A 21427-nucleotide genomic window follows, 5' to 3' on the forward strand; every position below is an offset into this window, starting at 1 on the left:
ATTCATTAAGTGGGCCCGTGCTTTGCCTTGCATCACATTACGGATGGTGTCTGTTTTGAGCTCGTACAGGACTCTGCTGCTGAGAAGATACTGCCATCTTGTGTTTAAGCAGTACATCACTGGATCTTCATCATACCTGGTGCAAAATACACCTCCAGAACGTGAGTGTATTTCATATGTTTTAATTGATGAATAAAAGTTTAAAAGGATAAAGCACAATGTCGAATTCTTTTTAATGAGGAATACGGCTGATACAAAGATGCTTATCAGGAGGGAGCTTACTTTGGAGTCTTCATTCAGCAAACTGATCTTCTGAGTCCATATGGGACTTAAAGTGCAGTTAGACGGTAACATTGTATAATGTCAGGTCACACTGCGTGAGGTGAGCAGATATATGGTGGAGTATGTCTTTGCACAGGAATTGATGACAGATGCACATATTTTTCGTTATCCAAAGGAGGGTTCACTGAATGAACACTTTATTGATTGAACTTGATTTTTTTAATGACTTTTGTTTGATTCATACTTAAAAATATTCTTTATTTTTTGTGTGGTTTTTGTTTTTTTTATTTATATATATAATTATATAATATATATTGTTTCAATATTAAAATTGTTTCCAATATTTTATCTTTTAATATATTTTTTTATCTTTTCACTTTGTTTTTCGGTTATATAATGGATTGTGCCATTGTTTCATGTATCGCAGCATTTTTTCACTTCACAAATAACTTTGCAATGTTTTGTCCCAGAATCTCAATTTTTAGTGCAATTATAAACAGAACAAACTATAAAGTTAAATATTTACAGTAATAGCATTAAAAAAAGAAAACTGATTGAATAGAATTATATTTTTTGTTGTTTTTTTTGTATATAGATTGCATAGAACATAAAATAAATTATGCAGGATAATATCACCAAAAGAAACTTTGTCTCCAAAAAAAAAAAATATATACATTTCACTTTATTTTAAGTAATGACAGATGTATTAAATTATTTTTGTACATACACTACTGCCTATCTATGGTAGTAAAATACTGATTTTATTTTCCAGATATACAAAACCATTAACCTTTGCTGACTGTATTGGTGATGAGTTGCCACTTGGATGGGAAGAAGCCTATGACACGCAAGTTGGTGTATTCTACATTGACCATAACAGTCGTAAGTTTTTGTGTATTATTATGCCTAAAACTGTATATTAGTGTGCCCGTTCCCTAAATGAGTATTGCATAATGTGATTGATAATGTAAATTAATGTAAATAAGTAAACAAATTTGCCTTCAGAGGTATATGTTTCAACACTGTTGGAGTTGAGAATTCTACTCATGTAGGAAACGTTAATGTGTGGCACCTCTAAGGAGTAGTCTGTCTTTAGAAGTGTGTAATTGTTATTTGTTGCAATCATTTACAGGATTCTGGCAGCTTATTTGAATAGGTACATTGTATAGGTCAAATAAAATGGCAACGGGGCAGCCACTGATTTTATAAATGAGTTAAACGTGATAGAGGCTTATATCCTTTGAGAGTGATTTCTTTATTAAATATTGTGCGGGCATGTGCCATATTTCTTTCATTCACTGAATTGTATTGCCTTGCTGTGCATGTCACACTACCATATTTTTTGTGTTCTGTAAAAAGCATCCCAAAGTATGTATATGCCCTCTGTCTGACCTGAATGAGCATACAATAAGTCTAGGTTCACACCTAAGCATTTTGCGGTGCATTTTGCAGAAACTACAGTCCATTTAACAGGATTTCCTATGGGACACATTCACATCTGTGCGTTTTTCACCTGGTGTGTTTTTTGAGACCTTTTTTAAATGCAAAATGTTGCGTTTTTGGCTCAAAGGAGACGCTGCAGAAATGCATGTAGTGCATTTTTTTATGTGTTTTTTGATACATTTTGCATTTTAATCTGCCCAGCAGCAAGTATGGGAAAAAAAAGCATCAAACACGTATGTGCAAAAACACAAAAAGCACTGCAGAACCGGATCAAACACAAACTGCATAGGTGTGAACCTAGCCTAAAGGAGGGGGGTAAATATTGTGTATAATATGTCAAAATTGAATATAGATTAGATATCAGTTAGGCAAAACTACGGTGTTTTGTGCTTTCAATTTATTAAATGAGCAGGGAATGGATAAAATCTGTCACAGTTTTTTTTTTTGTTTGTTTTTTGTTTTTTTAAGCGATCTGTGTTATGTTGGGAAGCTTTTCTCTCCTGTCTCAACAGAAAACAAGATCAAATCTTTCCAGAGTGAAAGAAGGTCAATGTGCACTGGTGTCCCCATTGGAAAGTATCCCCTCTTTTCTTAAAAGCTTGTAAAATTGTGGATTTTCCATAACTTTCTGCCACAGTTACAGTGGTTACCAAGACAAATGGAGTGACTCTTCCAAGCAGAAATACAGACAGTAATAATAAACTGAGACCGACGCCAAAATAAAGTTTTGGCCACAGATGCACTTGTAATGTATGTGTTATATTGTAAAGTGCTGAGCAAACTGTTGGCGCTATATAAATCCTGTATAATAATAATGTGTAATGTCTTTGTAATCAGAGCAATTTTCTGCTTGAATCTTGTAGCTCTAATACCCTCAACAAAGCAAATCCCATTCAGTTTAATGTCCCCCATTCACATCTGAGTGTTTTTGTCACCTGTAGCAAAATGCCTGTTGCTCAAATAAGTACATGAGCTTCTTTTAGACACATTGGAGGCAAATTGACCCCATAGACTTTGATGGGAATGCCTGAAAAACACACAATATGAGCATTTTATGAGTGTTTTGTTGCATGTTTTCTGGCAAAACAGCAGCTCTCCACTCCTAATGTACTCCCCCTGGTGCTTTTTATTGGCTAAAATAAAAACACCTGAAGCTTGAATGCACATGTAAAACTGTTGTAATACATTTCTAAAACACTCATCATATGCTTGCAAAACTCTCAAATAAAAACACCTGAAAATGGCTGTGCTCAGGTGTGAATGCAGCATAATCGGAAGCTGCTTATGACCCGGAAGAACCTGAAGAAAATAAACACCAAAGAATATTCTTAAGCATTACAGCCATTACTGTCAGTAAACAGTTGTCTTCAACCCACCCCCAAAAAACAAACATTAAATATGCCACTGCATCACAATGAATGTGTGTTTGCATGTTGTAAAAATAAAACCAGAATTCCAAAACCCATAATGGCAATTGCAGTATTTTCAGAACATTCGGATACGGTATCCATGACTATTTCAAAAATTCATCACGAAAGATCCATTGATGGGGGGGATAACAAATATGGCACTGAAAGGTGTGGCTACAGGGTCACACGTACATTACATCACTTCCACAGCTACGCTGCGACGCTCATACGCAATGCCTTTATCGTACAATATTTTTCTCATGCATAAAAGCACATCGCTTTCAACCTGCTGCGTACAATCGATGATAATCAGACGATCGTTCGTCCGATCTTTTTATAGTGTGCACAGGGCATTACTCCTATTACTATCATTGATGTAGAGTGCTGTAACTTGGGTTTAAAGTCAAGCAGTAGCACAGGTGTGACCTGTACACCATCCCATCTCTTCAGACAAACATATCCCAGTCATGACCAAAAACTGCTGTTAGATGGGAAATGTACATAACGTACATAAAATGCATGTGTGTTTAGATCACGATTTTTCAGCAGTGAAATGTTTTTAAAGCTGTTATTTCAACAATGGGTGAAGATTGACTTTTTTTTTTTTAAGGAAAATGGTCATATAATAAGGTAGTTTCATGTACACATTTTGTGGGTTTTTGTGCTTAGTGGTGTGAAATGATTTAGATAGCAATTTTATATAGGAATTTGGATAGTTATATCTCTATCTTCAACAAGCTTGATTACTATCATCCTTGTTATTACGGCTTGAAAGAATAGTACATGGATGATGACAAGGGAGGTATTGGGTCCATCCTCTTCTTATACAGAAAGAGTCCAGTGGCCATTATTGGATGTTGTATGAGGATTTAAAGTGACTTGTGAAAAGTAAATGTTATTACAGTTATTTTATTTTTGTAATTTTAAATGCTTGTAAAACCTCTTTTTAAAGTAGAAATCCAGCCTAAACCTAGCTATACTAAAAAATGTCCCCTCCCCACTCCTAACGCCTATGCTGAATAACCTGTGTGTAAAAAAAAAAAAAAAAAAAATGTATATACTTGCCTATTTTCAGCCCATTCCAGTCTGATCACTTGATATTCTGTGTCAGCTAGTGGTGGCTGGAGGGGAGAGGTGAGAGCATTTGACAATGGCTGGGATATCTGGAAGTAGTGATGTCACCCGTAGGCTCTCGTGTCCCACCTGTTGTCAGTGCTCCATCCTTTCTCCTGCAGCCACTGCTAGCTGACACAACGGAGCGAGATAATGTGACCATACCAAAGCAGGCTGAAAATAAGTAAGTATATATATGAATCGTTTTTTTTCTTAGGTTATTCAGCATAGGTGTTAGGAGTTGGGAAAGAGAATGTTTAAGACTAGTTTGGATTAGGATGGAATTATACTTTAATTCAAATAAGAAATCCAGGTTTGAATAAGTTATACATAGTTACATTGGTCTAGCTTGGAAAATGACCTTTGGACTCTGAACTGCATTTTGGCTCTTTCTAGAACGTTATGTACTGTGTTAACTAGCTGTAGAGCTCTCTGCAGGTCTATATCTGTTGCACAGCCTGTGTTGTGACCCAGTGTCCGAGGACTAAAATATTGAGTAAGACTAGCTGCCCTGAAGCACTAGAAATACCTGACAGTTTGTAGTAGTGACTATAGCACTGAGAGAACTGAGTGTTGACATCCATTACTAGGTGGAGTTTTGTGCACATGGGCTCAATGTTTTCTCCCATCATTCAGGCCTAGAGGAAAAATCTACTTACTGGTGATGTTCTTCTTAAGTGCTCCATAGACCACTGGTCCCTAGTTCTGTTCCACTATCCTCGTACAATGACTTTGTCACCTCCATCCACCTGCAACCCTCATCAGCACCAGCTGTATGTCTTTTCAAAGAGGCACAGAAGACAATCTCACTGGGGTGACCTCAGCCCATACGCCACCATTGTTGACAGGTGTGACTTCTTGGTATTCTAGAAGAGAAAAAAGAGGAATCTACCAATCTCATAGGACAAATCCCAGGGTGAAGAGGAGACCATGAACACGGGACTTTCAGGTGTGCCAGAATAGGAAAAATTTCACATCAATAAAATCACAAAGCTTTATTACAATAGTTAAAACACCTTGTTAAAAGGATTCTATATTTGACCACGTCATAAGCCATATCCAAAATGTTTTCAGGAACATATAATCAACGGTTTGGTAAAAAAATAAGGGATTTATGTATTTCACATGACACTTCCTCAGGATCCACGCTCATACATGAGAAGTCGAAATGGTTGAACAAACATAATTCTAAACATAATAAAAACAATCATATAATTCTACAATGTACAATACAAAACATGTTGCCTACATCTGTAATAGAGTGGTGGAGAGGAAAGGGGGAAAAAAAAAACCCCACCCACATCAACCACCCAAGGAAACCCCCGTTTTAATTGGCTTAATGTGAGCAGCTCAATTCACTCTTTTTGTTCTGACTTCTCAGTGTTCCCAGGAGAGAGAGATGCCTGCAACATGAACCCTGGTCCCCACATTATTGTGGGTTTGTGTTCATTCGAGTCCGTGTCTGTGTATAAATAGTCAGTGAGTTTGTTAGCTCTCACGTGGATACACTAAGCAGGCTAGATACTGAGCCATGGGGAGCAGAAAGAACTATCAAAATACCTGCATAACATGGCAATGGAGTTTTATGGAAATGGATATAAAAAGATATCCAAAGCCTATGGGAAATAAATCTTTAATTGCCATTTTAACCTGTGTGTGGCACCTTGTCCATCTGTGCAAAGGCCAAACATCCCAGGGTATGTAAACTTTTGATCATGGCTATTTGGGTTATTTCTGTTATCAATATGATTTTAAAAAGGAGCCAAAAAAACATGTAATAATAAATTACTTCATATGATCACAGTATTTAAATAAAAGACAGTTTTTTGGCATTATCAGTCTTTTGCAATATAAATGCCAAAATGTCATGATTTCTGCAGGGGTATGCAAACTTTTGAGCACAACTGTACTATGCAATTGGAGGATAAGTCTACTGTTCTAGGCATAAAGTCTTTTAGAGCTGTTGCTACAAAGACATTCCCAATGCAATCAGTATATAAAACCTTCCTCTGTTAGAACTGAAAACAACCTGTGCAATTGTGGCTTCCTCCTGAAGGAGCTTTTTCCCTTTTGAAAGATAATTTATTGATTTGTCTGAAGCGCACTATAGATGATAGTCTTCGACCATAATGTGGGACTAAAGTCCACAATACTTGCCTCTGTTCCAATGGCCTTGTGCCCACAGGATCCCTTTCCAGCACTGGCAAGTGTTTAAATGCCCACTTCTATTCTTTTAAAAGCTACTGTCAAATAGTGACAATGCAAGAACAACATTGAGGGATTGGTGTCAGGGCATTCTCACTCTATATAAAAAGATCCTAAACAAGAACCTTTATGGCAGGATCACCAGTTGTTGTTTTAATAAAAGCTGCAGATTTAAAAAATGTCAAAACTTACTGTGAAATTTTTTTTTTACCATATATGAATATATACAGTACTTATATACTTTTAAAATGCATTTTTGCTGCCCGGAAAATTAAGAGCAGATGTATTACTTACAATTACATATTTGGTTTTGTTGTGTTTGTTTTTTTTTACCAGATTAGACTTCCAACAAAATTTGTATTGCTCCTTCTATGTCTTGGTGCAGCATGAAAAAAGAGGTGGTACTTCTGAATTGCTAGTAGAATAGCATCTGTGGGAAATAGTGCTTCGTTCAGATCTGTATCTTATCGTATGTAAAAGAAGTCCTTCTGTGCAGTGAAAGAGAGTAAAATTACAATGCTTTCCATCATTAATATGAATATGTCATGTGATGTTTAATGGGGTCAAATTTACTAAGCTGCTTCAGTTTATCAAATTGTGTTAATTTTATGATAATTTTCCTATTAAAATGGTCAGTTATGAAACATACATTTTGCTTCGCTCTATGATTTAAATTTATTTAACCATTGCAAGCCTTTATTTCTTATGAATCATAAGTCAATATTATTACCAGCCAGAATATTACTGTATTCTGTACAAAGTGTAACCCCAACCCAAACTGCTTTTTTTCCAGGCTAGAATGCAGGAGAGCTAGAATCTCTGATTTATATTACTGCCTTTGTTCTATTATTTTCATAGATGGTTTCACTACCACAAAACTCCTACATCCATTAGATGGCTCTATCTGGGAGAGTCTACAGTATTTAATATCCAGGGTGTTTACTCATTTCTTGCAGAAACCACACAGATAGAGGATCCTCGAGTGCAATGGAGAAGACAACAGGAGTGCATGTTAAAAGACTACCTAGTGCTTGCTCAGGAAGCTCTAGATGCTCAAAAAGAGATTTACCAAGTCAAACAGCAAAGGCTTGAACTAGCCCAGCAGGAATACAGGCAGCTTCACGATGTTTGGAAACATAAGCTTGGATCTCAGCCAAGTTGTAAGTATTGAGCACAAAAATTAAAGTCATTGATCCATTTGATCACTGTGTTCCTACTAAATCCCGAGCACTCACCCACTTAAAGAGGTTCTAAAGGTACAAGGTTTTTTTTTACCTTAATGCATTATCTGTATTAAGGTAAAAAAGACCTGCATGCAGTCCCCCTATATACTTACCTGAGCCCAATCTCAATCCAGTGATGTGCACAAGAGAAGTGGCTCTTGCCTTTCTCTCTTCTCACTGGACAGAGAGGTAGGAGCCATTGTCTCCTGCTGCTGTCAGTCACAGCCAGTGAGGAGAGGCCGAGCCAATGGACAAACAGACTTGACTTGAGAGCGAGCACAGAACTCTTGTTCCCTGAGCAGTACTATCATTTGGAGCAGTGTTTAGAGTAGATTGCTAGAGAGTTGGGTCACTGCTTTGTGTGAGAGCCCTGTGGTCCAACTATGGGTTTTTATCCTTGCTTTTAGCACTTAGCAGTTAGAAAAAAAAGTATGTGCAGTCTGACTGCATTACAGTAATAAAAAAGTGCTTTATTTGTGCTTTTATATACATTCTAACAGTGACATTATGAGTTTATCATTTTTAAAGAAGTACTGGCTGTTAAATATTTTGCTTGAAATAATTGTATTACAACTCTTTGTCCATATTTTTTTTTTCAGATTTTAGTACCATGTCTGAAAATACACTGAAATGCAATTTTATCCTTTTTTTAATAGTCTGCATTTTCATCTTCATTACAAAACATCCAGGCACTGAGATTAATTAGTTACAGTTTGAAGGAGCATTGCAGTCAAAACATTTTCACAAATATCTGTACAAACCCCCATGCTACGCTATATATATCACAGTAAAAATGCGCGCTTTGAAAATGTTAGAAATAAACGTTTTATAAATGATAAATTCATCTTTCATTCATTGCAAAACGTATAATTTCTCATTTGTAATTAAGTGGAACTACCCCATACAGTTAAATATTTTTATGCACCTGAAATTATTTTTGGATTTCTCACTTTTTATTTTAGTGGCCTCAAGTTCCTCTTCTAATTCAAAATATGATCCTGAAATTCTGAAAGCTGAAATTGCTACTGCAAAGTCCAGGGTATGTCCATATAATTTTTTTTAAATTTGTGACTTATTCAAACTGATAAAGGTGAAGTGCGGGATTGCAAAAAAAAAAGTTGTACATACTGTCATACTGTGTTTGTGTAGCATTGGTCCAATGCTGCAGCTGTCCCCCACCAGCTCTAAAGCCAAGAGCTGAGCTATCATGTTTATCACATACAGTCAGGTCCAGAAATATTGGGACATCAACACAATTCTAACATTTTTGGCTCTATACACCACCACAATAGATTTGAAATGAAACAAACAAGATGTGCTTTAACTGCAGACTGTCAGCTTTAATTTGAGGGTATTTACATCCAAATCGGGTGAACGGTATAGGAATTACAACAGTTTGCTTATGGCTTCCCACTTGTTAAGGGACCAAAAGTAATGGGACAGAATAATAATCATAAATCAAACTTTCACTTTTTAATACTTGGTTGCAAATCCTTTGCAGTCAATTACATCCTGAAGTCTGGAACGCATAGACATCACCAGACGCTGGGTTTCATCCCTGGTGATGCTCTGCCAGGCCTCTACTGCAACTGTCTTCAGTTCCTGCTTGTTCTTGGGGCATTTTCCCTTCAGTTTTGTCTTCAGCACCTGAAATGCATGCTCAGTCGGATTCAGGTCAGGTGATTGACTTGGTCATTGCATAAAATTCCACTTCTTTCCCTTAAAAAACTCTTTGGTTGCTTTTGCAGTATGCTTTGGGTCATTGTCCATCTGCACTGTGAAGCGGCGTCCAATGAGTTCTGAAGCATTTGGCTGAATATGAGCAGATAATATTGCCCGAAACACTTCAGAATTCATCCTGCTGCTTTTGTCAGCAGTCACATCATCAATAAATACAAGAGAACCAGTTCCATTGGCAGCCATACATGCCCACGCCATGACACTACCACCACCATGCTTCACTGATGAGGTGGTATGCTTAAGATCAAGAGCAGTTCCTTTCCTTCTGCATACTCTTCTCTTCCCATCACTCTGGTACAAGTTGATCTTGGTCTCATCTATCCATAGTATGTTGTTCCAGAACTGTGAAGGCTTTTTTAGATGTCGTATGGCAAACTCTAATCTGGCCTTCCTGTTTTTGAGGCTTACCAATGGTTTACATCTTGTGGTGAACCCTCTGTATTCACTCTGGAAGTCTTCTCTTGATTGTTGACTTTGACACACATACACCTACCTCCTGGAGAGTGTTCTTGATCTGGCCAATTGTTGTGAAGGGTGTTTTCTTCACCAGGGAAAGAATTCTTCGGTCATCCACTACAGTTGTTTTCCATGGTCTTCCGGGTCTTTTGGTGTTGCTGAGCTCACCGGTGCGTTCCTTCTTTTTAAGAATGTTCCAAACAGTTGTTTTGGCCACGCCTAATGTTTTTGCTATCTCTCTGAGGGGTTTGTTTTGTTTTTTCAGCCTAACGATGGCTTGCTTCACTGATAGTGACAGCTCTTTGGATCGCATCTTGAGAGTTGACAGCAACAGATTCCAAATGCAAATGGCAAACTTGAAATGAACTCTGGACCTTTTATCTGCTCATTGTAATTGGGATAATGAGGGAATAACACACACCTAGCCATGGAACAGCTGAGAAGCCAATTGTCCCATTACTTTTGGTCCCTTAACAAGTGGTAGGCACATATGCAAACTGTTGTAATTCCTACACCGTTCACCTGATTTGGATGTAAGTACCCTCAAATTAAAGCTGACAGTCTACCGTTAAAGCACATCTTGTTCATTTAATTTCAAATCCATTGTGGTGGTGTATAGAGCCAAAAATGTTTGTTAGGATTGTGTCGATGTCCCAATATTTATGGACCTGACTGTAGGTCTATGCGATAACATGACCACTGATCACTTAGTTCTCAGTCTTCACTGAGAGCTCGGTCTGCTTCACCCCTCCAGCGTTCACTGGAAAACCGAGCTACGGAGGGATGGGAACGGCTGACTTGGGCTCTTGGCAGTGTGCTGAGAGGCTGAGCCAGCTGCCAGTCAGGGATCTGGGTGGATCCCCAACATTATGTTCAGGATACATCCAGAGACTGGAGTGGATCTTTCACAACACTAGAGGCTGAATCTCTATCACAGAAGTTCACTCCAGTGACCTGAAAGAGAGGAATGGCCTAAAAAGCTTTGGTCATACTACTTTTTAATTTAAAATGACATGTACTGTATGTTAAAAGTATGGTTAATTTGCATTAAGGATAATTTTTAAGTATGTTTTTGTTCAGTTTAATTGGTCAGTCAAGTTTAGGGAGGTATTTTAATTTCTTTTTTCGTATTTTAAATTGATTTGATTACCTGAACTGAACAAAATCCAATATAAAAGTTACACTCTCAATACAGCTCTTAATATATGGCGATCTGTTTAGGATCTGTTTCCAAAATTCTTGAGGCACAAGCTGTAATAATAGCCTGATTGTAGTCTCATCCCTTTGTTATTTTACGTATGTATTTTGTTGCAGTTTGTGTCCCAATTAAAGATTTATCCTTTCATTTCCTGTCACAACAGGAAATGAGGGGAAATCTCTCCAATAGGGTTACTGCAATCTCTTCTCCACTCTAGCCAAAACTAAAAGAAGAAACTTGCCTGGGGTTGACCTTTAAAGATCCCTTTAAACAAACAAATATATGTTAAAAAGCTGGTTAGAAATACATTTAAGAACCTATATATAAAAGCTTTATATAATAATGTTTTATGTAAAATTTCAATTGAATTGTCTGCTTTCAAATTTAGTAACATCTGGCCCTTTGAATATTTTTGTTAAAAGCCTAGCTTTAAAAAAAAAAAAAAAAAGTTTTTTTTGGTTTTTTTGGGTTTTTTTTTATACTATGTACTTTTATATAGCAAAATCGGTTTTATAATGGATTTTGTTTTATACTTAACCAGGTAAAAATTATTTTTATGTGCAGTGAAAAAGGTGATCTCTTCTCATTTTTGCTCTCAATGCTATGCCAGTCTGTTGATAGAATTCTAAGTTAAATTTTTGCTGGACAGTCTATAGTAGTGTAAGCTTAAATAACATTTTACTGTGGCAATGCAAAGGTAGGCATTATTTTACACGTATGCCATTATCATCTTAAACACTAAATAAATAGTCTTCCTGATGTTCCGTAACTGTAAAATGGGAACAAAAACCGTTTTCACGTGTTTCTTTTGTGCAATAGAAAATATGCTTAACTTCCACAGATCTCTCCATAAAATACCAGTATGTTGTTTTTGACTAATGAATAAGGTAAACCGTTGTTGACAGTTTCTAACATCCCCAAATGCAGGTTAACAAACTGAAGAGAGAAGTAGCCTATATGCAGCAGGAACTACAATACAAGGAAAATGGCTACCAAACACTTCGACAGTAAGTTGTCAGCTTTATGTTTCACTTTCACTTAAAGAGGTAGTAAACTCCGCTTTATGACTTGTACCTAAAAGTAATGCTTACCTGTAGGTATAGTGAATACCAGTGTTAAGGAGATATTTACATTTGTAGCAGCCGGTGACATCACTGATTGCATGTGCACTGCTCTCTAAATGGATGGAACACTGGAGTATGCCGTCCATTGAAAGCGCTCTGCCATGAACTTGACTCCCACACACATGCACTGGTGTTACATAGTCGCTGCCTGGCCATTCAAAGGGCCAGAGAGCGCGAACCTGAAAAGAAGACTGAGTGAAGATGGAAGTGGTGACAGCTTGCAGTTTGAAGGCTTTGTTTTAAGGCAAGTCTGTCATAATGTGCTAGTATGTAATGTATACTAACATATTATGACTTAAACCATAGGTGGCCCGGGGATCCGGGGGCGGAGCCTAAACATGGCGGCGACGGAGAGCACGATGTGAGTGCTCTCTGATAACCTCCAAGCTGACCATCCCGAGACCCTCATGGTGTGAAGCCCTACCTGATTGAGGGGGTCTCCAAGGGGGGAGAGGCTGGCGCGGTGAAGGGAGAGGAGAGCGGGCACGGACCTCCGGGAGGTGAACACGCTGCGGAGATCCCAGTGCAGCTGTCGGGTTGCCGGGGAAACGAAGCAGGGCGGTGTGAGCACGCTGCTCGCCGCAAAGGATTACTGGGAAGCAGAGACGCCGGCCGGTTCCCTGACAGGGCTGCAGTGACACGACGGCTCCCCCGGCGCTACCTGAGTGGAAATCCGTGCGGCTGAGAGGAGAAGTGACGCTGTAGGAGTAAGGGGCCAGCTGCGGAGGACCCTTGAGGGAAAGAGGATGCTGGTTGGTGCCCTGATGTGACAGGGTGCTGCCGGCTCATAGCTGCCTGTACCCCCTGGCCGGCTGTTCGATCCTGGGTCAGGGAGACCCATAAATATCTGTAGATCCATTCTTCTTCCCTGTGACGATTCCTAAGGAGAGGGAAAGGAGAGAGAAAGGAGGAGAAAAGGAAAGAAAGAAATACAGTATCGGAAACCCAGAGGAATCCCCCCCAGGACTGAGCAGCAGTGAAGGCCCTCCACACAAGTCTGGAGTCACCGTCCTGAGAAGGGAAGGGTGAGTGAAAGCTGCTGGGGGCTTATTGTGTTGTGGACCCCTGAGTGACATAGGCGGGGAGGACTCCCAGGGGTTAGAAGAGAAGAAGAGAGGAGGCCCAGGTGTCCTAGGAGAGTAAAAGATATAGGAAAAATTGCAAGTCTATCAAGATATATAGAGGACATGAAGAACAAAGGTCCCAAGGGAGCAGGGCCCAAAGGGTCCCAAACAGGAACAATAAAGAAATTTACATCATATGGAAATACTACGCCAGAAAGGGCCCAAGCCGTAACTGCAAAGGGGGAAATGGACACTAGTTCAGGAAATAGTCCTAGATTATCATTGGGCATGAATAGCAGCAGCAGCCAACAAATAGTGGATGGCTTGGGAAAAAAAGAATCTGACAGTGAACTACAAGTACCAAATAAGAAGGAGATGATAGAAATGTTTCAAAATTTGGAAAAAACGATAAAACATGAAATGACAGCTATTCGAAATGATTTAGGACATCTGCTATCAAGAATGGAAGAAACGGAGGAGAAAGTTAAAACCCAGGCCCAGAATATAGATAACCTAAGGGAAAAAATAAGCCAATTAGAAAATAACAAGAAAAAAATGATCTATAGGATGGAAGTTCAAGAAAATAAAGAAAGAAGGTGTAATCTTAGATTACGAGGAATCCCAGAGACTGCAAAAGGGGAAATACTATATGAACTAGTTAAAAAAATCTTAAACTCCATAAGAGACAGACCTGAAACAGACGGGATCAAGTTAGACGGAGTGTTTAGAATAGGAAAGTTCAAACAGGCTATTGAGAAGGAAAGACCGAGGGACATAATTGTCCAGTTCCAAAATTTTGGGGTCAAAGATGAGATTTGGAAGAAGACCAAGGGAAGATCATTAATTAAGTTTGGAGACTTGACTATCCAAATCTATGCGGACTTAACAGTAGAGACCCTAAGGAGAAGGAGATCCCTGAAACCCCTGTTGGAGCAAATGAGAAAACAGAATGTGCAGTATAGATGGGGTACCTCAGCATCTCTAATTGGCTGGAAAAATGGGGTCACAGCGTATTTGAGATTTCCGGAGGAATTAAGAGATTTTTGTGATAGACTGGACTTGCAAAGAATGGAGATAGCTGGGTGGGAAGAAGAAAAAGAAGACAAAGGAAATACAAATTATACAAGAAAAGAGGACTGGCAGCATGTCGGGGGGAGGGGGAGGGAGGCCCCGGGGTTGGGGAGGGAAGGGAGGGAGAATTAAGTAGAAAATGATTTTTTTTTTTCTCTCACTTCCCTCTCTCGCCCCTGGTCTTCCCCCTCCGGGTGTTGAGACCCGCTTGGAGGCCCCAGTTAAGGGAGGGAGGTAAAGAGTAAAGACTCTCACTGAGTTTAGACGATAGAGAGAGGGAATCGGGGGGGGTCGGAGGAGAGGTGAGCCGTACATAGGCAGAGCTTACGCCCCAAGTTTTAAATCAATGGTGGAAATAGATCCACAAATGATTTGTAGGCAGTTTATATGCCTAAAAATGGGTAGGGGAAAAAGAAGAGAGGGTGAGAGGGGTGGGGAGTGGGGTTGGGAGAGGGGGGGTTGGTGGGAGGGAGTGTGGGGTGGGGAGGATGGGTTAATAAGCTGCAAGATAGTAGGGCCTAATAGGAGGATGAGCATTAGAAGAGAGATAGACAGAATTAAGAAGGATGGAAGAAATACAGTTTATAACATATAATGTGAATGGGTTGAACTGTCCCGGGAAAAGATTTAAGCTGTTTAAAGAGTTACATCATAGGGCAACGTCAGTGGTATTTTTACAGGAAACACATTTTGAGATAGAGTCAAATGTGAAATTAAAATCAAAATATTATCCAACATGGTATTACGCTGACTCTCCAATTAAAAGAGCAAAAGGGGTGGCAATAGGGTTGGCAAAGAATATGAGATTTGAGCTGGAGGATAGAATGACCGATCCGGAGGGGAGATTCCTGTTTTTGAGAGGTAAATTACAGGGAATCGAGTGTACGTTGGCCAATATATACTGCCCCAACAAAAAGCCGGAGATCTATTTGAAGGGTCTGTTGAAAAAATTGATAGACTTCAAAAAAGGGCGTTTGATAGTAGCAGGAGATTTAAATCTTTGTATGGACCCACAAAAGGATACAACCTCCCCTGTGCAGAGAGAAGGCGGTAGGTCTCTGAGAGCTTTGAAAAAAGCAATCCACGAGTACCAACTGGTGGACACTTGGAGAATAATGCATATGAAAGACAGAGACTATACCTTCTTCTCTAAAGCACATGAGATATACTCGAGACTGGATTATATCTTAATAGATCATCAACTCATAGAACTATTGGTTAAAATAGATATAGAGATGAGTACATTCTCGGATCATGCCCCTGTCATAATGAAAATGGGATGGGGAAGACGGTGGATGGGAGGCCTAGGATGGAGGTTAAATGAGGCCCTCCTCTTGGATGAGGATATAGCTCAGAGGATTGGGGAAGAGATCAAGGTATATTTCAAGGAGAATGAGACAGAGGAAGTATCGACAGCCACAGTATGGGAAAGCCATAAGGTATATATAAGGGGAATCCTGATTGCGTTGGGAGCAAGGAAGAAAAGAGAAAGAAGAGAGAGGGTTAGTGGGCTCTTAAAAGAAATTCTGGAGTTGGAGCAGATACAAAAGAAGAAAATAACAAGAGAATCAAGACAGAAGTTAATGGATAAAAAAGATGAATTAGAGAGATTGTTGGATGAGGAGAAGAGAAGAGTCTATAATAAAGTATTAAGTGAAAGATATAGATGGGGAGACAGACAAGGAAAATACTTAATGAGAGCTCTGAATAAAAAGAAAAATAGAAACTATATAGAAAAGATAAAAAATCCTAAGGGGGAGTTGGTTCACTCAACTAAAGAGATTATCAAAGTGTTCACGGAGTACTATAGAAAGTTATATAATATTACCCCCCAAGGCCCTCCAAAAGAAAATGGAGAGGATATTAATAAAAAAAGGATGATATATTTAAAAAATGCAGGATTACCAAAGTTAAGTGAAGATCAATTGAACTCCTTGGATGCGGAAATTTCCCAGGATGAAATAAAAGCAGCATTAAGAAGTACAGGGGGTGGGAAAAGTCCAGGACCGGATGGGTATACAGTAAAGTACTATAAAAAATATAGTGAAATATTGTTACCTAAGCTGAAGAAGTATATGAACGATCTGGGAGGAGGGATGGAGGGGAGAAGAGAATCTCTTCAGGCCCATGTTGTACTTATTCACAAAGAGGGAAAAGATCCTTCTCAGTGTTCCAGCTATAGACCAATATCTTTATTGAACACCGATACTAAGTTGTATGCAAAGGTTCTAGCAAATAGGCTGAAAGATCTAATGCCTGAATGGATTCATGGAGATCAGGTGGGCTTTGTCCCAGGAAGAGAGGGTAGAGATAACGGGTTGAGAACTTTGATGCTTATTCAGAAAAGTAGAAAAGGGAAAGCCCCGGTGGTACTATTGTCGATTGATGCCGAAAAGGCGTTCGATAGAGTGGATTGGGGCTTCATGATGGACAACTTAGAAGTTTTGGGGATTGGAGAGAGAATGCGGGAGTGGATAGGTAAATTTATATAGGGAGCCCACCGCAATTATTACGGTAAATGGGGAGAGGTCGGAATCCATTGGGATGTCCAATGGAACAAGACAGGGCTGCCCACTGTCCCCCCTGTTGTATGTTTTGTCATTGGAACCCCTGTTGTCAATGATAAGGAATAGTGGAGCGGTAAAGGGAATCCAGATAGAAAACATAGAACATAAAGTAGCGGCCTTTGCGGATGACCTATTGTTTCATGTAGGCAACCCCCGAATAACACTACCAAATATAATGACAATCTTGAAGGAATATGGTGAACTATCAAATTTAAAAATGAATCCAACAAAAACAGAGATTCTGAATATCAATATATCAAAGAGTGAAAAGGAAAAGCTTCAAAAAGAATTCCCCTTTATATGGAGAGAAAAAGATGTAAAATACCTAGGAATAAAACTTGCTATCTCATATAAACAACTGTATAGATTAAACTATATTTCTTTGATAAATGAGATCAAGGAAGAATTAAAAATATTAGAAGGAGGAAACCCATCATGGATAGGACGTATAAACCTAGTTAAAATGGTAATCATACCTAAAATACTGTATAAATTCCAAATGGTTCCAATCAAACTCCCAGAGGCTTTTTTTAAGATAATAAAAAAAATGTTAAGATATATTTGGAGGAATAAAAAACCAAGAATATCATACGAAACATTGAGTAGGACTAAAGAGAAAGGGGGAATGGGACTACCTGATGTCAAGAGATACTATAAAGCAGTAATCTTAGCAAGAATCTATGACTGGACACTTAACCATAATGGGAAGAGTTGGGTAAAAATTGAAAATTAACTGAGTGGGATTAGTTTGAGTAAGATGATATGGGTTCCTGCACACTTTAGAAGAATTAAGGAAAGCACAAGTACTTACACTTTAAATGTTTTAAGGGTATGGGATAATTTACACAAAAATATGAAATGGGAATTCAACTCTATATTAATGCCTCTTGTAAATAATGAATATTTCCCCCCAGGAAAGGATGAGATATCAGGGAGATGGTTTAAAAGGGAAGACATCCAACTGAGAGATGTACTGGTAGAGGGGGAACTGAGATCATTTAAAGAACTAAAAGAGAAGAAGAGAGACATTTTTATCGGAATAGATGAGTGGAAATATCACCAGTTCAAATGTTTTATTGGAAAGCTACCAAAACCCCTGAGATTAAAAAAGGAGTGGAATATGTTTGAAAGGTTGTTGGAGACACGTAGAGATGGGAAACATGGTATTGCTAAAATTTATAGAATACTTACAGAATTAGACACAGACACAAAGTTAATTTTTATAGAGAAATGGGAAAGAGATATGGAGGTGGTGTTAGATGAGGATCAACAGAATAAGATATTTAGATTGATACACGAGAGTGTTAGTATGAGAGACGTTGAGATTAACTATAAGTGTTTGACACGATGGCATATTACACCGAGCACTGAGCACAAGATGAGTGGGGAGAATTCAAAAATGTGTTGGAGAGGATGTGGGGAGAAGGGCACAGTGTTTCACATATGGTGGCAATGTCCGAAAATTCAGGTTTTCTGGAAGACAATAGTTAAATTAATAGAAATAATAACTGGAAATGACATAGGGCTAGACCCAACCATGTGTCTCCTACATAATGTTGAGACAACAGTAAATAAATATAAAGAATCAGGCGTATGGTACTACTTAAGTGCTGCAAAAATGGGAAAAATCAGGACTGAAAGAGAAATATAGAAAATTTTAAACTAGGAAGTTATTAGGCCTTGAGAGATTGGAGATCTTGCAGAGGGTTGGGAGGGGAGGGAAAGAAAAGAAGTAATTAGAAGGGGCAAAGTAGAAATGTAATGATTATTTATATGTATTGACTCTTTTCATAGAATTTTGTAATAATATGAAAAACTAATAAATATTTAAATTAAAAAAAAAATAAACCATCGGTGGCCCAATTGTTTTGTTTTTTTTAATCTAGTACTATACTACCCCTTTAATGCAATTACTTAACAGCAAATACAAAGTGCTAAAACACAAGTTGGTAGTAGATAAATAATTTACACTCCATTATTTCACACAGCTAATTATACATTTTGCACCTCTGTGGCAGTGCCTCTACTCTGTTAGGCTTGGATTGAAGTGTGTACCCCAGCTGAGAAACATTCAACTTTTGCCCAGCTAGTTTTAATATGTTTCCTTAAATATTGTATTGTGAATTGTGCAATTACACACCGTATTTAGAGCAGTCCTTTTATCATAGGGTAGTGCATCCGGTTTCCTGATGTAGTAAATATAGTGAGTTTATCATGTGGTGGTGTTATTTATGGTTCAAGTATCTTGATAAAGATTTCACTTCTATTGAACAATATTTCTATATTTTAACATGACAACGCAGCTCACAACCTGTGACCCTAAAGTGCATGTCTGCAAAAAAAAAAATATTAACCTCTCTCAAAACATGCACATTTGCTCATGTGTTGTCTCTTTATAAACATTGCATACTCAGAAACATGGCTTTTTATCTGCCAGTAGCTTTTTTTGGGGGGCTGACAACACTATCTGTGCTGCATCTAAATCATACTACACCTCATTTCCAGTGCCCACAATTACTGAACCTTCTCCCCTTATCCCAACATTTGCTGCCATACCACCTGCCTTCTGCCTACCATTTGCTAACACCTCTCCAGTCTCTGCTGCCCATTACTATAATGCACTCTATAAACATTCCAGTGTTCTTCTGCCACTACTCCATTTTAGCACCACTACTAAATTGTTTAAAATAAATTGTTCTTCTCCAAAATGGCTTTTTCCCACCATGCTCAGCTTTGCTTTCCATCTCAGCCACCACACCATTGGGAACATGTCTGTGGAAAACAGAGGAGATCTGCCTCAGTAATTATTCCATTATTGAATCATAGGAACAAACTTTCATCTAACAGGGTATCCAGCCAGGTTGTAGTCTACTATGGTGTCCAGGTAGAAGACATTTGTATGCACTGCTGGGCTCTATTTACACTTGGGCGTAGTGGAAACGGGCAGAAATAAGCATTTCTGCCTGCATTTGTGCAGATGCATTAAAAATGTGCTAAAACACCCTTGCAGTGCCATTATTTCTTAAAGTTGAACTGCAATGTATCTGAGCACCACAAAGCAAAATGCTATTTAATTCATTGTTTGTATTCAAAACAAACTCACCCATCCATTCATGTCTCCATGCTTTAATTCTGGCAATGGCCATCTTGAGTAAGGGCAGATGATTCATGTAGCATTTACTTCCTAGAACCCATCTGCCCTTAGCTCATGCATTGACTGAGCCAAGAACCCTCTCTCCCCTCCTGAATGCTGCTGGGATGTATATCATAATTTGCCTAGCCATGGAAACCAGGAAGTAACTGATGAAATGTAAAAAAAAAAGTAAACACTTAAGTTTAAACACTTAAGTATGATATACTTTCTATCCATTTATTAATACTAGCAGCTTAAGGAGTAGAAATAGTCAATGTTGATTGAGAGAGTGAAGTTCCACTTTAATGGCACCCCAAACATCAGTAGCAGTTGCGCGTTTAGCTGGGTGTTTCCTGCATGTCAAAACACAGCATGCAAAACGTGCTTGGCTCATGTCCAAAATTTGGTGCATGAGCTTCTTTAGCACATTTTTGGAGCAGAGTGCCGCTCCAAAAATACGCAAAAAAACACCCAAAAAATGCAACGCTGCAGAGCTGCTCAGATGTGAACAAGACCTTAAAGTAGAAGTAAATTCTTAAAACGTGTCTTTAGCCATTTCAAATGCTGATGAATTAACTTCATGGTGTATCCTAGTTTCTGTTTCTTGATGAATGAGGTGGTCTACATAGCACTGTCCCTGCCTTCCCATTTTAGGGTGGCTCTTTTCCCTTGCAGAGTCCTCTGACGCCACCCTTGACTGAGAGCTCCAGGCCGGAACTACAGTTGTGCACTTCACCTACATCATTGCTCTTTGTGTGTGTGTATATACTGTGTGTGTATGTGTATATGTATATATATATATATATATATATGTATGTGTGTGTGTGTGTGTATATATATATATATATATATATATATATATATATATATTGTGTGCATCAGTGCAAAAGTACAGCCCCACAGCAAGCTACCCACCTGTTCATGTGATGGACAGCTGTTGGAGCCTGCTCTGTCCCATGATAAATTCTACTCAGTGCATGCTTCCCCAGCTGGAAGTTTGGGGAAGCTGACCCAAGAAACCTGGAGCTGGTGGCAGTGAATAGTATCCCAAATGAGGGTTTGTCTCCACATGTCTAGAAAATTATATTCTATATAAATGTTTCAGGTTTCTTTCACACTGATCCGTAACAAAAATGCATGTGTTTTTGCCATGTTTTTATCACATTGCGGTTTTTCTACAGGACATGTGACTCAAAAAGCACACCAAAAGCACAACATGAGTGCATTTCTGATGCATTTTTGACACATTTTCCATTGATTTCAATGGGGAGGTGTGTATTTGGTGTGTTGTGTGTGTGCGTGTGTGTTTTTTTTTGTTTTGTTTTGTTTTTTCCAAAAATGCAGCAATCTGGATTTTAAAAATGCACTGCACCCGCAACTGATCAGTGTGAAGAGTCTA

At 38.6% G+C, this 21427-nt stretch overlaps 1 protein-coding gene across 1 annotated transcript in view; it reads left to right on the forward strand.

Annotated features, from left to right (window-relative positions):
* Positions 1-1057: 1057 nt before the first annotated feature.
* The window catches only part of WWC1 (WW and C2 domain containing 1), a 115490-nt gene continuing 95120 nt past the window's right edge, over positions 1058-21427 (forward strand). Inside the window, exons 1-4 of the mRNA XM_089659607.1 lie at positions 1058-1164; positions 7409-7612; positions 8638-8714; positions 11997-12076. Of these exons, the coding sequence (XP_089515733.1) occupies positions 7462-7612; positions 8638-8714; positions 11997-12076 (308 nt within the window). The 5' untranslated portion in view covers positions 1058-1164; positions 7409-7461. The remainder of the gene's footprint in view (positions 1165-7408; positions 7613-8637; positions 8715-11996; positions 12077-21427) is intronic.

This window comes from Staurois parvus, unplaced genomic scaffold (assembly GCF_062004578.1).
Source record: "Staurois parvus isolate SC_StPar_1 unplaced genomic scaffold, SC_StPar_1.0 ptg001171l, whole genome shotgun sequence".
In the NCBI taxonomy this organism is placed as follows: Eukaryota; Metazoa; Chordata; class Amphibia; order Anura; family Ranidae; genus Staurois; species Staurois parvus.